A 17,160-nucleotide genomic window follows, 5' to 3' on the forward strand; every position below is an offset into this window, starting at 1 on the left:
ATGTAAAAAATTATAGTTGGAGTTATGATTCAGTAATATATATATATATATATATATAATGTGTATGTATGTATAAGAATTTGTTGTAGAGCACAGAAATTGAAATTATAGAACTGTATGGACAGGGAGTTGTTGCATGATGATGATGACTGAATGCACGACAAAATGTTAAAGCACGTACTCTCTGCATTGCATGCATACTGTCTCGTAAAGATAAGCAACAGTAAAGTAACAGTAATGTGACAGTTACATGCCCAATAGGCCACTTAAAACTACTGTGCATGTGTGAACCAATCAGTATTGCCAATTGCTATTTATATCTCATCAGCCCTTACTTTTGAATCGCGTCTCATATCATGGTTTGCATTAAGCGTTCTTTCTCCTCTGCAACTTCTGATATATATAAACAGGGACCTTTAATAATAAAATTTTCGTTTTACAAAAAAAAAAAAAAACATAAATAAATAAATAATAATTTTGATCCAGAAAATTTACTAAGAAATTATTAAATTACCTCTCGTTTTTTCAATTGTCCGACTGACTGTGAAAGTAAGAAATTTTTCTCTGCTTCACTAATGAATGGATGTGAAGCTGGGTCACTGTAACATGTAAACTGCCATACAAGGAACCAAACAAGGCCAGCTGATCCAAAAACATAAAACACACTAGTCCATCCACCTAAGTATCGCATTAGTATTCCACCTAATGCCATTGATAATACATTTCCAATTTGAGCTCCTGAAAAAAAAGAAATATAAAAAAGATAGTACTTTATTTTAATTTTCATCATCAGTCACTTGACTAGTTTCATGTCATCTTCATTACTTTTTATTCTATACTAATCTACAATTTTAACACATATGTTATACTACCACCTTTTAGGCACCATAATTCATGATCAACCAGTTTAATTCTTACAGTAAAAATTTACCACATGGTTCATTTTATTCCTATTTGTCTTAGACCATTTTCAATTCAAAATTCATCATCTGTTTTCAAGAAGAATGACTGGCGGTCATTCAAAAACCAACTGAAAAAAATGTTTTCAGCAATGTAAGTGAGCGTATAACTGGTTATACGTGTGTGTGTTTACGTGCGCATGGGGCGTATGCATGGCACTTGTGTAGTCACAAAGAGACTGCTTCAGAGGAAAGTAGGATTGGAAGACACTAAGTAAACCATTTTTTTACAGCCTATGGTCAGATATATTTTAACAGATTTATATATATATTTAATAAAATTAAATTTATAAAAAAACACCCAACAAACAGCTTCTGGCTCTAGTTATCAAACAATTCCTAACTCTTCAGCTTCATATGTACCAACCAATTTTTGTACCTCAATTACTTTTTACAGAGGCATCATGATTAGCTGATTATTTTTGTTTGTTGCAGCAAACCACATTACTATGAAAATCCTAAATATAAATCTGTAACTGATTTCATGAGTTGTGTGCCCAATTTTTACATCAAAAAGTTAATTTTAATTAGGGAAAGGGGTTATTATAATAGGCTGATTTAGGGATTATATAACCCTAAATATAAAAGAAAATCAAAAGTATTATATAAAAAAAAAATAATTATATTAATAATAGCACTTAAGATTCAGATATGGTTGTTAACCTGTGATGTAAAATTACACATATATGTGGAATAGAAATGATCAAAAATTGCTATAAATAATGTAGGATCTTAAATTACAGAATATAATAATGGTAATTTCAACATTGTCAGCAAACTTATGCTGTTAATATATTACTATTACGATATTAAAACATACTATAGACACAGAGATTTACTAGTCGCTATCAATTGTATGCGATGCAAAAAAATATTGTGGTTTATTCAATTAACATATGTATTTGTTTATAAAATTTGAATTCTTCATTAATTTATTACAAATCCAGAACTTTAATTAATACTATAGTACTCCTGTCTAAATAAATTTAACTTACCTGCAAATACTAAAGCACCAAGTCGTCCTCTTTCTTGAGGTGGAGCCCACTGGGCTAGCATGACATTAATTGATGGATAAATTGGACCCTGCAAAAAAATTCCAACCAATAAATTAAAAAATGTTACATTATAAAATGTATTTTATAGAATCTTTATCTTAAGAATTAAAAATACATCTAAAAAAAATTCATAAAGATGGAAGACTGATCTCATAACACTAGATTAATTTTAAGTAATATTTCCTCACTATTTAGTGAAATTTAAAAAATGGAATAAGTTTCATAAAAATATTAACTAAAGGTTTTTTATAAAGTAGAAAAAATTCTACAAATAACTATGTAGAAATTTATGAAGAAACAGAGTTAAATTTTATTATTAAGCTAAAATAGAGATTTATTTTTGGATTATTATTTATTTAGAAAATTTTTTTCACTGATTTATAGCATGATGATTAATTCAGTGATTATAGAGGTACTAGGCAATGTAACATTACAATTTTCCTTAAAAGGTTTTGGTTTAGAGATGAAACATCTAAAATTATATGAGCAGGTATGTTTATATTAAGGGAAGCTATCAATTAAAATGATTAAAGCCAAGCCCATATAACTTTAAGAAATTTTTTCTTTATTAAAGAGATTAAACTAACTCTAAACTTAACCTTCAAAAACTTTATATTAATTGTTTATAGAAGGGGAGTCTACAATAGTACACATTCAAGAGATCAAATGTGGTTTTCTTTTTCTAATTTTGATAATTTCTGTGAAGTTATCTTTTTATTTTTTTATATCAACATTAGTCAAAAACAACCTCTATTCCAAGTTCATACTCTGAATGTAACCAAGCAATCTTAAATGTTTATACATCTTACTGGAAGTTTAAAACAATTCTAGAAGTAATTGATATACACTTAGGAATAGTGATACAGCAATTAAGAAAGAACAATTGGCTAAAAGTATTCTATCATTTCCTGGAAAGTGATATAGACAATATAAGCAAAGTAAATTGTTTATAAATATAGGTATTATACAATATGCATTATAAAAATAATTTTTCATACTTTAGTATCATTATATAAAAAGGAGGGTACTACTAAGTTTGATGAATTTTGTGTACCTATTTTAAATTTCTTTATCAAATCAAAAGGTAACATTTTGATGAAACTAATCTAGAGGACTCAGTGTAACTCATATTTTTTTGCAAGATATTGTTAGTTTATATTTCAAGAAGTTGGGCAATGACAGGAAACTGTTAAAAAAATTGTCTGATTTAATAATTTAATTTCATACTACCAACATGCACATTAGCCGATAAAGTAGATTTGTTTTACATGCACTTAGAATGCTTAATTAAAACTACGTGTATAAATTTTGAAAAATCTGTTTTCAAAAGTTTATTTTCTATCATAGAATTTATCATACCAACAAGTGCTTAAATATATTGTAATTTATAAAGTGCTTAAATACAATCTTTAAAAATATAAATTATTATTTAAAAGTTTATTTTTTGGTTATCAGAGCCAATTAAAAGCAATTAGCAACAACTAACTATTACTAAATTTGTTGTTGATTTTAATGGTCAAAATTTAGAGAATAATTGAATTTTCTTTCTTTTTTTGCTTTTACTGTAGTTATATATTTTTTTTTTATACTTAAGTTTAGCTATTTTAAATTTGTTATTTTTATTTGAAGTATGTAGAGACGTAAAAAAAATCTCAAATGAAAAATGTGAGATTTGCACTTTCATAAAAATATTAAAGGAATGGAGAGAAATGATGTAATGAGACTAAGATGATGCAAAGCATATAATGAGTGAGAGCGATGTAAAGTACACAGTATGACACTCTGGAATACAGAAATATTTATTTTTGCTTTTAAACATAAAAAAAAAAAACAACAAAAGAAATCAGAATCTGTTCATTTAAGAAGAAGAAAACTTGAACACAAAAATTAAATAAATAAAAACGTAAGGTCAAATTGAAAAAAATAGCTCTTTTTTAAGGTTATTAAAAAACTGAATAAGTGTTTTTTCTACATCAATCTTTTTGCATAAAAATTTTGTTTTTAATGTTATAAAAAGCAGTATTTATTTTTCAGTTGATCTTCTGAATTCAAAGAGTGCTACCCTGAGTCTAAATAAATGTTTATTTCATAAATTTGTCAGATGGAAATAAAAAATACATTAATATAAAAACTCTCAACTGCTGTGACAATTAGCTTGAATAACAGGTATGTATATTTACAATATAGTTAATGTTATTAACTATATTGTAAACAGGTAATGTTAAATAAGACTTTAATTTTTTTTGTACTACACTATTTAATATTTATTAAACTGCAATAAAAAATAATTTATTAATACTATCAGATAATAAATTTCCATGAATTTTATAAAATCCCATTAATTGCGGGATCATTTGTGTCTTGTTATGTCTTTTGATAAATTCTGTGACTTTGATTTGGGGTCAATTATTACTTCTTTTATTGTTTATTTAATCATTTAATATTAAAATACTGTATTGATATATTATTATCAAAAGATAATAATAGTATAAAAAAAACCTCAATTAATTTCAAAATATGTATAAATGAACAGTTAATCATATTCTGTAGAGGCAATAAATTCATGCCCAGTTAATTTGTTATTAATTGTACTTATTATATATTTGTCAAACAGTTGATTGAGAGAAAATATTCAATGAAATTAAAAAATTAAAATTATCATATACGTTATTATTAATAAAAAAAAATGAAATAATCTAACTAAAAAAATAATTATTACACCGCCGTGCTAGTTATTTTTGTTTGGTATAAAAATAGCACAAATTTTATCACAATAAATGATAATATGTATTAATTATGCTAACTACATGTTCTTCAAAATTAATACAGACAGTTTTTATAATTTTTTTTTTAATTTTATCTTGTGATAGAAAAATGCTAAATCCAATGTGTTTTTGAATCCAGGAATTATAAAAATATTATTTTAAATTAATCTTTAAAATAAATTTTTAACAAATGGAATAAAGTTTTTACAATTAATACAGACATAACAAATTAGAGAACAAAATTTATTGTGTATGTATATACATTTTCTTGTTGATAATCAATTCTAATGAATTAAAATTATATAACTTAAATTATAACAATTTTTCAAATTTTCAATAGCAAACAGTGGAATTTATAAAAAAAATTTATAAAAATTTATTCAAGAATGATAACTTAAATGCTAAGTTGTCTTTTAAAAATTAATTTTTGTTAATTTTATGAAGTTTTAAACCTATAAGCATTAAACATTTTATAATGAATATAAATAAATGTAAATGTAGGGTGAAATAAAAATAAATTTTCATTTGAAAGGTTTTGGATTCAAATCCACATCGGACTGCGTTTTTGTAACACCAAAAATTTTATTTCATATTTCAACGCACAGGTCTTCAGGCTTCCTGTGGTAAATTATTCATTAAAAAAAAAATATGATAATTTTAACCCTTAGAGTCTCAAAGTAACGATATATCGTACATGAGTGCTTGGGGAAAAAGTCTCACCCGTACGATATATCGGTATGTAGTTTTTATGATCATATATTTCTTTACGTTACTACTAGATCGCTCATATAGTATCTTTTCTTAATGCTTACAATTCGTAGATATCGATAGTGTAGGTTGTTTTCATTTTACGATACGTATTTTAGAGTTTAATCGATTTCAAAATTCTGATAATCTCTGATGTAAACAGAAGTTTGTTCCGTGCATTCATGGTTATGTTTTGGTTACTCGTTCGTTTATAAGGGATTTTTTATAGGTATTATATTATTATTTTATGAAATTAGAGTTTCAATTATAGTGTTAGTTGTAGTTTTAGTTACCGTGATCCGTAAAATATTCAGATTTATTCGTTAGTTCCATGTTTTTTTTCTACAATGTCCGGGGCTAGTAGACGTCTTGCCGATGCAGAAATTAATAACTTTTTTGTTGATGATACTGATAGCGATTTCGAATTATCTAGTGACAGTGGGGCTGAAGAAGATGATGAATTAATCACAAGTGTTAGTGATGGGGATTCAGAAGATGAGGCATACAGAAACATCATTGAACCGGAAGATAATGTCCCTCTTCCATATCAATTTTTGGAACTCCCCGCCCCAAAACATATGCCTAATCCAGGTTCCACACCTATAATTTATTTTTATTTATTATTTATACTTAATTTATTTGAACTGATGGTGAAAGAAACCAATAGATCAGCCAATTAATATTTAAATGCAAATAGAGATAGGCTGTCTGAACCATACCGAAAATGGAAAAATATTACCATTTCTGAAATGAAAGGTTTTATAGCTTGCATACTGAATATGGGGATGATTAGAAGAGTAGAGTGGGGATAGATTTACTAGAGTAATCTGGAGTACAGTATCAACACAGGCAACCCCTTGGTTTTGGTAAAATGTTTTCAGCGCACCATTTTAGAATTATTTTGAAATTTCAAAGCATAAATGTTACAAAAAAATGGTAACACAAAAATTTCAATAACTCTGTAAATAATATGAATTTTTAAGTGAAATTTTTTATTTTGTTCACAAATAAGTTTAGTTTTTAGAAACAGTGATAGATTAGATATAAATAGCAAGGATTTTTTTCAAATAAAGAACAAATTCATTATTTTTTTTTTAAATGAAACAAAGTTGAATTTTATTTTTTAAATAATTAATCAAGGGTTAATAAAACAACATTTTGGATTGCAGCACCACAATCTATATAGTTTACTGAGTAATTACAATTTTTTTCATAATTTTATCGTGTATATTGTTATTTCTGTGGCATTTCTACCAAACATCTACTTTTTCTGAAAAACGTGCTTGAGGCTTTTAACTAGTACTTACAAAATAGGCTTGAGGCCAAAAGGGTTAAAATGAAAATATAATCTCCTTTAATTATGATCATAAAACCCCTGACAAAAAAGGGGATTACGGATTTGAGAGGATGATTAAGCATTTTTTGATTATTGGTAAATGCGTTCAAAAGTTTTTTAAGTTCATAGAAATATCAAATAAAAATGCAATGCAATCAACTTATGAGCATTGCTAAAATAAAAATAAATAATTTGAAACCATTTGCCATTCAGCTCATATTTTATTAGTTAATCAGGAGATAATTTATCCACTATCATACTGTTATTACAGTTTTTTTCCATTATTTTGGATAAAAGGAAACAAGACAAAGGAATCTTGATAAACTCTTTAAACCTACATTGTTCATTAATTAGCTGGGATCTGCATATATTAGCATTGCTGTTTGTTAGTTTTGTTATTAATGCTATTTGAAAACACTGAAGATCTAGGTAGCTGTATTTTGATATGGAATACTGAATTGTAATTGGTACAGCCTGCTGTAAACTAGGATGAGCCCAGACATTCATGAAATAAAAATTCATTAATTTATATAAAAATTAGGACTGCCCTGAAAAAACACACTACAAAGTAAAAAAGGAAAAATCTTTTTCATCCTTCTTTAAATTTACATTTAGAAACTGGTGTCTAAATAAAAATGATTAACAATTATTTATTAAGTTTATTAATTTTAAAGTAAGCTGTACTTAGTTTTTAGCAATTTTTTAAGTCTGTTATAATTTTTATAAAAAATGTTTTTTATATTACATTTTTAATATTTAGTTAAAACATAAATAAGTACTTAAAAATACACTACCCATATAACAAAATCCACTTACAAAGAAAAAAAACCAAGGCAGATATATCTATATCTTCATAAGAATAAGAAAATAATGAAGAAAAATGGAGAAAATCAAAGACTGATAAAGTATGAACTAAAACTCTCTGGAATGTGGAAAAATGGATAATTATTATTATTAATTTTCTACATCAATTAATGATAATGACAAAAATATCTTCCACTTATATTCAAATTAATTTTCAAATTATCTGCTGTGTTCAATTTAAATTTTTGATTAAGATATTTTTAATCATTATTATTTAGATAAGAATGATAAAAGTCCCAATCCAGGAACTTTAGCTATAAAACAAAAAAAAGAATGATTGAAACTGGTCAATACTAGTGAAGATACTAGTCAATTCTATTGAAGAGCTTGAACAATCATTTAAGAAAAAAGAAAAGAATTTAATTTAAAAATTCTCTCATTTTTTTTAAGTCAGTTAAAATGTTAATAATAAAAAACACAGAGAAAAACTAATATTGTAAACCTGTCAAATGTCACATAAAAGTGACATGCTCATTAACAAAGGAGGAATAAATAAGAAATATTGAAGTGTTTAATGACATACAAACAGAAAAATTTAAGGAATATAATTTCAAAATAACATAGTGTAAATGTTTCTAGGAATTCATAAGTATCAATTTCATACAAGCATTTATATCTATACTGGAAAATTAGTATGTATTAACTAATAGTTTTGTGTACAGTACAGTAAAACTTGCTCATTTTGTGATTAATTTACAAATTGAATTAAATGAAAATTAAAATAAAACACAAAAACACAAAATGAAATCATCAATTGTAATTGATTGTGAAAGGTTTTAGGCAGGGCCAAAAATAATCTTCCTACATGAGCGTATTGTAAGCACTGTTTCCAGGGTCACCAGTCATGAGAATATTTCCAATGCTTTACATGTATGTAAATCATTATATATATTTTCTTAGCGTCTGGCACCATTGGTATAATACAATTTATATAAAAATAAAGTATCCATTTAACAACAATTGTGAGTATTGACTATCAAAGTGTTTTTGAATTATTCCTCTACCATCTGGGATTACTGATTAATTATGAATTTTATAGTTGTGCATATAAATTTTTATAAATGGGAATTAAAATGAAAATAAAATTTCAAATTATTACATTCATAACAGTTGATAGTCAATAGTTAAAATAAATCAACATTAAAAAAAAAGAAGTTGACATCTTGGTCTTAATGTTTTCTTCCTCTTTATATTTATCTTCTCTTAATTTTTTTATTCTTCCTTTGTTCTTAAAATTTTCTTCACTTTCATATTCATCTTCTTCTCATTTTTTTGAGATATATTTCTTCATGTTATCTTTATTTTTGATTGTATGATTGTTTCTTTTTCATTTTTGATTATTCACCAAATAATTCAGTAATAAAAACTGAATATTTTACACCATTAGGTCAAAATTAACATTTGTAACCAGTATACAGGAGTTTACTAAATAGAATAGTTTATTCATTATTAACTTTTGTTTATATGACACACCAGAAATATTAAATTTTTGCTAATCAGCAAATCACAAATATACAAATAATACTGAACTAGTAATACGAGTAATAAAGGGACTTTTACTCTATCCTAATATTTCAGCAGTCGTGTAACTGTCCACTTTATTAAAGAATTGGATGATCGTATCTCACTTCAAATGAAATAAGTTTAAATGAAGTGCAGTAAAAAATGTGTATATGTATTTTAATAGGCGTACAAGAAAGTCATATGGTGTCCACATCAGATTTTTTTATTTTATATAGAAGTTCCTGTGGTGGCATTTCATTTTTATTTGAGTAATGTTGATTAAAGATATCTTAATCCCATGTTTTGATCATTTTTTTTATTGTAAATATTATAAAAGAGAAGTTATAAAAAATAATTTCATCGTAAACCAATGTAAGATTAAATATTAAACAATGACTCTTAAATTTTTGGGGATTGAGAAAGGTGCATAGTGGAAAATACTCTCGGAGAAAAATGTTTGAAAGGTGAATCTTATACAGAGTTAGTGAAAAGTATGGAAACCCCTCAGCAACTTTAAAATTGTTCCAGATAGAATACTGTAACTTCCTAACTGTGTATTAATATCGGTCCAGCATCGACAATTATGGCAATTTACATTGCCATATAAAAAAAAATGTGGCCTCGTCACTAAAAACTATATTTTTTAATAAATTATGATCTGCACAAATATTCTTCATCATAATTTTGCAGAACAAGCCTTCGATCATAGTCATCTTCATTAAGTCTTGCAGTAGACAAATTTTGACGGGTTTGAAATTTTCCCTTTTTAGTATTCAGATAACTGAACTTTGGCTAATGATATGTTCTCATGCTGCTGTTCAAATCGAGGAATGAGGAATCTCAATAAATTCTTGCATAATCTCTAACAATCTGTTGCAGATTTAGAGTTCCCTGCTATTTCCCTATTATTAATGCTCACTGTTTCTTCAAATATGATGGTTTTTGACACTGTACCTTTTGAAATAGGGTTACGATTATTAAATGTTGCATTGAACAATTCACAAACTTCATTATACGACCTAACTCTTATCACTAAAGCCCCTCTTCATTAAAAGTGTGACCCTTGCCTGTTCACTAAGTTGAATGTTGATAGGAATGTTAGCAAGTAGCATAGAAAAAATTACTTCAGTAAAAAACAATCGCCAATACAAAAAATCTGATGTGGACACTACATGACTTCCTTGTACACCTATTAAATTACATATACACATTTTTTTTAAATGAAAAGTTCATAAAATTTTATTTCATTAATAACTTCTGATATTTTTTTATTGTTATTATTGGATTATTATTTCACAAATTCTTTTTTACAATCAGAGGTTATTAATTTTAATAAATCAATGCATTTAATGTAAAAAAAAAAGTTAAAAAAATATATGTGTATGAGGTTGGATTTGAATCGATGTGCCTTCCCTTGTAAGATCCAAATATTTCATTAAAATTTTGATTTGGCTATAACTTTGGAAACAATGAAATTAAGTATCACTTATGATATATCGTTAAAAAGCTCTCAATGAGGACTTATTACTGCAAAAAGTCCAAAATCCAGATTTTTTTTAGATTGTGAGCTTTTTTTGGACACTTTTGATTTAGTTGATTGCAATCAAAAGGGGAGGTGTGTAACTGGATGTAACTACAGTCCTAAATCCAAAATTTCAACATCCTACGGCAAATTTTTTTCGAGTTATGTGAGATACGTACATATGTACGTATAGACGTCACGGTAAAACTAGTCAAAATAGATTCAGGGATGTTCAGAATGGATATTTCCATTGAAATCTGAAAGCCGAAATTTTTTGCGATCACAATACTTCCTTTACTTCCTTTTACCTTAAAGAGATAACAAAGATGTCAGTAACAAAAATGGCTTACAAATGTGGTAAAGGTAGATAAAATCAATTAGCCAACCAGTCACAATAAATTGCCATAATAAACTAACAGTGTAGTAATCAAGACACTCTAAATGGGATATTACACAACAATGAAGTAAGCTTCATTTTTGCAACAATGGTAAGATACCATCAATGGTCAGCTGATCAACATGATTAGGTGACAATATTTTTATTTATTTATTCATTAAATTGGAAAAATCAGTTATTTGTTAAAAAATAAAAAATAAATTTAAATTTAACTTTTAAAATAAATTTTAATTAAGTTATATTAAGTTTTAATTTATTTAATTTTAATTTCTTTTTATTTAATTTTATTATTTGAAATTACTAAATTTAGTAATTTTCAAAATCCAAAATTTATCTTGTTGTGATTTTTGGTATAAACATTGTACCAACTTTTTATTTATATCATTTTTCTTGTCTTAAAGAGACTTTTAAAATATTTCATCACACAAAGGATGCTACCATTTAAAATATTTGAGTAACAACTTCTGGGGCAGCTCCCAAGAAGGGGGTTGAAATTTTACTTTTCGTCAAAAGATAAAGTAGTCGATCGATACCTTATCCTGAAAGTTACAGTATTCTATCTGGAATGGTTTTAAAGTTGTTGAGGGGTTTCTACATTTTTGACTCGCTCTGTATGTAGTCGTTACTAGAAATGGTGGGTTATGTCAATAATAGGTCATATTAAGAGCAAAGGGGATTCTACAAGTTCAATTCATTAACAGTGGTGGAGTTGTGACAAAAACATCTTCACCATACCTCTCTCTGTTACACCTGAGCTAAGAAAAGTTCATTTCAAAATGCCCTCTCTATCATCCCTGACCTAAGAAAATGAAAAAATCATTACATATACATCATTTCATTCAGTAGCAAGGAACCTTTGATATCATAAATATCAGAAAATGGATTTATCCATAAGTGCATCATAAACAGATGAAATGCCAAAAGGTTGAGTTAAAATAGTACCTTACTGTGCTTGGCCCATTAAAACAGAACTGTTGATTAGTGATATACTAAATGGCAACTCAAGTGCAGCTAACATGAAATACAAAGAACCTTGAATAAAAGTGATGAAATGAACAATTTGTATTACATAATTAGAGTACAAAGGATATGAATATAGTTTGTTTTTTTATTTTTTTTTAATATTGAGCAGATCCTGTTCAGTCATGAAGATAATGAATTGATATAAAAAAAAATAAAATAATTTACAGTTTAATAATTATGTAAGTTTTGATTGTAATTAATTGTATAATTTTTTTTTATTATAAAAAAGTCATTGACCATTTAAACTTTGTAATCAGTTGGTGTACGCATCTGGTGTGGAAATTTCCTACAATTTTTAGCCTATGTATTTATATAAATATGCAACAAAAGATTAAACATTGTAAGCTCAAAAAGTTAGTTTATTTTATTACAACATAATTTCTTTAAAAATAAATAATTGCGATGGTGACATTAATATAACAGATATTATAACAAAACATTGCCCTTAATATTACTTTTAAAAAGAGATTCTAAATGTACTAATGATGTGAAGGAATTTAAATAGAGATATTTTTGTGATGTATTAGAGGATTATTTTTTTATATTTCTATCTTCAATAATGCTCTAGTCATACATCCTTAACATTACACTGTTTTTGGATCTCAAAGAAGATGTGAACTGCATTTATTTTAACTAATAGTTGTGTAACAGCTCACATAAATGTCCAGAGTTGTGTTCAAAAAACTAACTCCACTGATTATAAAAGAAAAAAGTAACAGTATACTGCTCATATTTGTAATGTTCGGTAAAACTAATAACCATCGATAATAAAAGTTAAGAAAAAAGTAACACTATGCTGTTCATATTTGTAATGGTCATATGGAGTTTGATCATTTAAAAAAATACAAAAAATATTACTTGAACAACAATTTGGTTTTGATTTACCACCTAAATTGCCCAAAATTATTTAATTTGAGTTAAGTTTTTCAGGATTTGTGGTATATTTTATTTAAAAGTTTGTTGCCCATTTCATGGATATTCCAATTTAATAATTTCAGCTTTTATATATGTAATTACTGTCACATACATATCATGCCATAGAGAAAAGCCATTATTGATTTGCCTTGGGTTAAACTGGATATAAATTTTGTAATTTGTAAAATTTACTTAATAAGTTTCTACAAATTATTTTCAACTGTGGATTGTTAACTAGAAATTACAAAGATGTTTAATAATTTTGGGTAACTTAAGATAAATACTTTAGCAAATTGCATCCTAGCAGCAGAATATAATTATTTATTAAAATTAATTTTTTTCCACGTACTGCTTTTCTTTTTTTTGTTTACAATTTCACAGAGACCTCTGATTCATCTGAATGACATTCATATAATTTAATTAAAAATGTATTTTAAAACCATAAGTTACATAGTCGGTTAACTACATTACTAACAATCTTTATTTTCAGGATAATTCTCATCTAACTTAACAAATGAATGAAATAAGCAAATCAAAATGATTTTTTTTACATACCTGACCAAGACCCAATACAAATCGTACAGCAACCAGCCATTCACTTCCTTGATGAGCAGCAAATGGTGTAATAAGCGTACAAATTGTAGAAATTAATAAACCTAAACCTAGTACTTGTTTACCACCAACTCTTTCTGACAGTAACCCACCAGGTACTTGTGTTATTACATATCCCCAGAAAAACGCACTTAAAATAATACCTTGTGTAGGCTCACTCCAATCAAATTCTGCTGACTGAAATAAAACAAAAATAAAAAAAAAAGATAAAAATTTGATCACAGTTGTTATAAAGTTTACCAATTATTAAAATTCATCTCCAGAGAGTTTTATTGTAACTGTAGTAAGCTCAGGAGATAAAAAAAAGAAGCAATTACTGAGTAAATATTTATAGATAGAATGGTAAAATTGGATTAAAAGTTTAAGACTAAACTTTTCAAATTATACTTAGAAATTTGTTCACGAAAAATATTTCAGTTATTTTCATAGCTCCTTAAGCAGTAGTATGCAGATGGTGCAGCACCTATCTTGAAAAAGTTAGGAAACATATTTATTATATTGCTAAATTACATACTTGACCTGAGTTATATTTGTTTATTGTTTATTTAATAAGATTTTTGTCTATTTTAATCAGGTTGTAAATTTCATACTGTTTTATAAGGGCTTTTTATGTTTCACATAATATTTCTATATTGCAGTTAATGTCTTTTTATGAGGTGATTTGTTAAGTAAATTTCTGTTACTGAATGCAATATGCAAACCATTCTTAGCATTTAATGAAAGTGCAACCAGTCTACCACCCAAAGTATTATTTAATCTAGTAACAACAGTTAAATTTGTAAATGTACCCCTGGATTGTAATTTATTACTTATGAATATTTTGTACTTGTTTTTTGAAAACACTACACAAAACTTTCTTGCTTCCTGAATATATTGTAAATTTTGTTCAAATGTAGATTGATGTATGTTAACACTTTGTATCAGAAGTTTTACATTTTATTTTGTTTTCTTATTTATATTACATATCTGCAAGATGGTATCCAAATTATTAATCAATGTATATATTTTCTTGATAAAATTAAAAACAAGTGTGATCTGGATAAATTAAAAAAAAAAAAAAATATTATACATACTGAAGTTGTTCACTTCATGCTTCATTAATAATTCTAATAAAACATCTTCATTTGGTACAACTAGTAACATTTTATGTTATTGCTTTAGAATTAATTTGGTAAGATTATAAATATAATTTTTAAATAACTCTTGAACAATAAAGATGTAAATCTTTTTCACATGATTAACAATTGAATGTGTTTAAACAAACACTAAATATCTACAGTGGTATGGTAATTAATTAAATTTAATGAGATAAATTGTTTTTGGTACAGTTTATGTTTGCTATTTTCTTTCTGAAATTTGCCCATAGATTTCCATTGAATTAATACTGGGTTAACTGGGTTATATAATCAGGAAGCATTGGTATGGATATCATACAAATTACGATCTTGGAATCACACTAAATCTAGTTACAACATAACACTTCCTGATGGAAACAATTTTGACATTTATATAAAACCAGTGGACACAGAATTTTTATATGTTCATCATATTTACCATCTACTAATACAAATGAACTAGGGTCTGGTTTTTGGTAATAACCATCCCAAAATATATATTTATATTTTTAATTTTTGGTTATAGGTTGCATATGTAAAAAGGCATCAAATGAGAAAAATTACCAACTATTTAAACATGATTAGCTCACTCCAAATATCAAACTTTTTCTGGAGTCTTTTTATTTACTTTATAATTCTTTGGCATATATAAATCTTTCTTTGCAAATTTTTTTTATTCAGTGCTGCTTTTACCTGATCAGCAATGTTACCATCCACTTGCAAGCAGTAGTCTTGATCAAACAGTTGTCAAATGTATTTTTGCTCCACTGAATGGAGAAAACTGGTAAATACCTTCTTAATACTACTGCAGAAAGTGTTTGCTGAAATGTTTTTATCTAGGATCAATTTTACTTTTTCTCATTAATAAAACATATCTTGTCACAGGAGTATTTATTTCACTAGCCACAATACCAGTATTTATTGGTGAAAAGAAACCCATTTCTTTAAACTATTTTAAAATAGCATTCACAATATCTTAGCCAATATCTATGCAAATCTATTTGTTGTCATCCCATATTAGTATCCTCTGAAAGATGAAGTTCTGCAACATTTTCTTATGGTTACACCCATCATTTTGTAAACATTACATGAAGTATGTGAATAGGATTTTTTAATAAAATATAAAAAAAGATTTCCATAAAACACAATTTAAAATACTTGCCAGACAATTAGATATGAGATGAATAAAGAATGGTGATAAAAATAATTGTTTTCTTTGAGATTGACAACCGAGCAGCCAAGTTTACAGCATAAGTTGAAAACTTATACTATACAGACTACTGTATAATGATACATTTTTGCTGCACCTGTTACATTTTTATGGATCTTTGTTAGACCTGAGGTACAATTTTTATTTTTTTGAAATTAAAAAAAATTAATTGATAAAACTAAAAACATCAGTTCATTAAATATTATATTTGTACAGAATTATCTGTTTCTAAATAGTAATAAAATATGACTTATTTTATAATTAAAAACATATGTTTATTAATTTTTTTGTCTAAACTTTTTTCCTATTTTGAGTCTAGCATAGAACCTAACAGATTCATTTAAATGATGTTGGAAACTGTAGAGAGATTCTTGATGATATCTGAGAGGGGACTGGTTATGGACCATCCTACGACTAGTTTCCTGTATAGTGGCTACACAGTAAGCCTAATAGCTGAAATACTTAACAGGTAAAGCTGGGCTCACTAAATCCTCTTAAAAGATAAATATATATCATTAAAACCAATGAAATAATCAGATTACTTACAGATATTAATGTTTTTGTAACATTTGATGATTGATATTCAGCTGGACAGGAATGAGGATCTGTTTTACCTTTATGATGACCTAATACCATTTCTGTTATTGCTAAACTGAGACAAAATCTTTGTATATAGCCATTTGCCAAACCAAGAAATCCCATAATTCCCAGGACATATCTTTGTCTGATCCAGCAACTTTCTAAAACAAAAAAAAAACATTTTAATTTTTCCAGTATTTTATTAGTTGATTTATATGATATTCTGGAATTTACCAAATAAATACCTTATGCAGTTTTTGCTGATTTGAGGGTCTGTAGATAGCTATGATCTTTATTCTTATATCTAGTTCACCTACGCCTTGTTACATCTCTGGATTGATAAGTCAAGATGTATTTATTAATTAGAATCCTACCTATCAGCTTGTTGGCTAGGAAATAGTAACAAAAAGCTAGCTCGTATTGCTCAAATATATCTGGTTTGTCCAAGCCTTTGACTTTTGTCTCTTGCACGTTGCTAATAACATTTTTTATTACTCTTGACACAGAACATATCTTACTCATTTGACTAAGATAATGAAAATAAAAATTTATTGTTTT

General features: G+C 26.6%; 1 protein-coding gene across 2 annotated transcripts in view; it reads right to left on the minus strand.

Annotated features, from left to right (window-relative positions):
- Window positions 1-17,160, minus strand: part of LOC142326698 (putative inorganic phosphate cotransporter) — a 160,038-nt gene that overhangs the window by 15,317 nt on the left and 127,561 nt on the right. For both annotated transcript variants that reach the window (XM_075369326.1, XM_075369325.1), the window contains exons 2-5: window positions 16,570-16,763; window positions 13,642-13,875; window positions 1,955-2,042; window positions 515-738 (exon numbers count right to left, since the gene is read on the minus strand). In XM_075369326.1, coding sequence (XP_075225441.1) covers window positions 515-738; window positions 1,955-2,042; window positions 13,642-13,875; window positions 16,570-16,763 — 740 coding nt within the window. The remainder of the gene's footprint in view (window positions 1-514; window positions 739-1,954; window positions 2,043-13,641; window positions 13,876-16,569; window positions 16,764-17,160) is intronic.

The sequence above is a fragment of the Lycorma delicatula genome, chromosome 6 (genome assembly GCF_047948215.1).
Source record: "Lycorma delicatula isolate Av1 chromosome 6, ASM4794821v1, whole genome shotgun sequence".
NCBI classification, from domain to species: domain Eukaryota; kingdom Metazoa; phylum Arthropoda; class Insecta; order Hemiptera; family Fulgoridae; genus Lycorma; species Lycorma delicatula.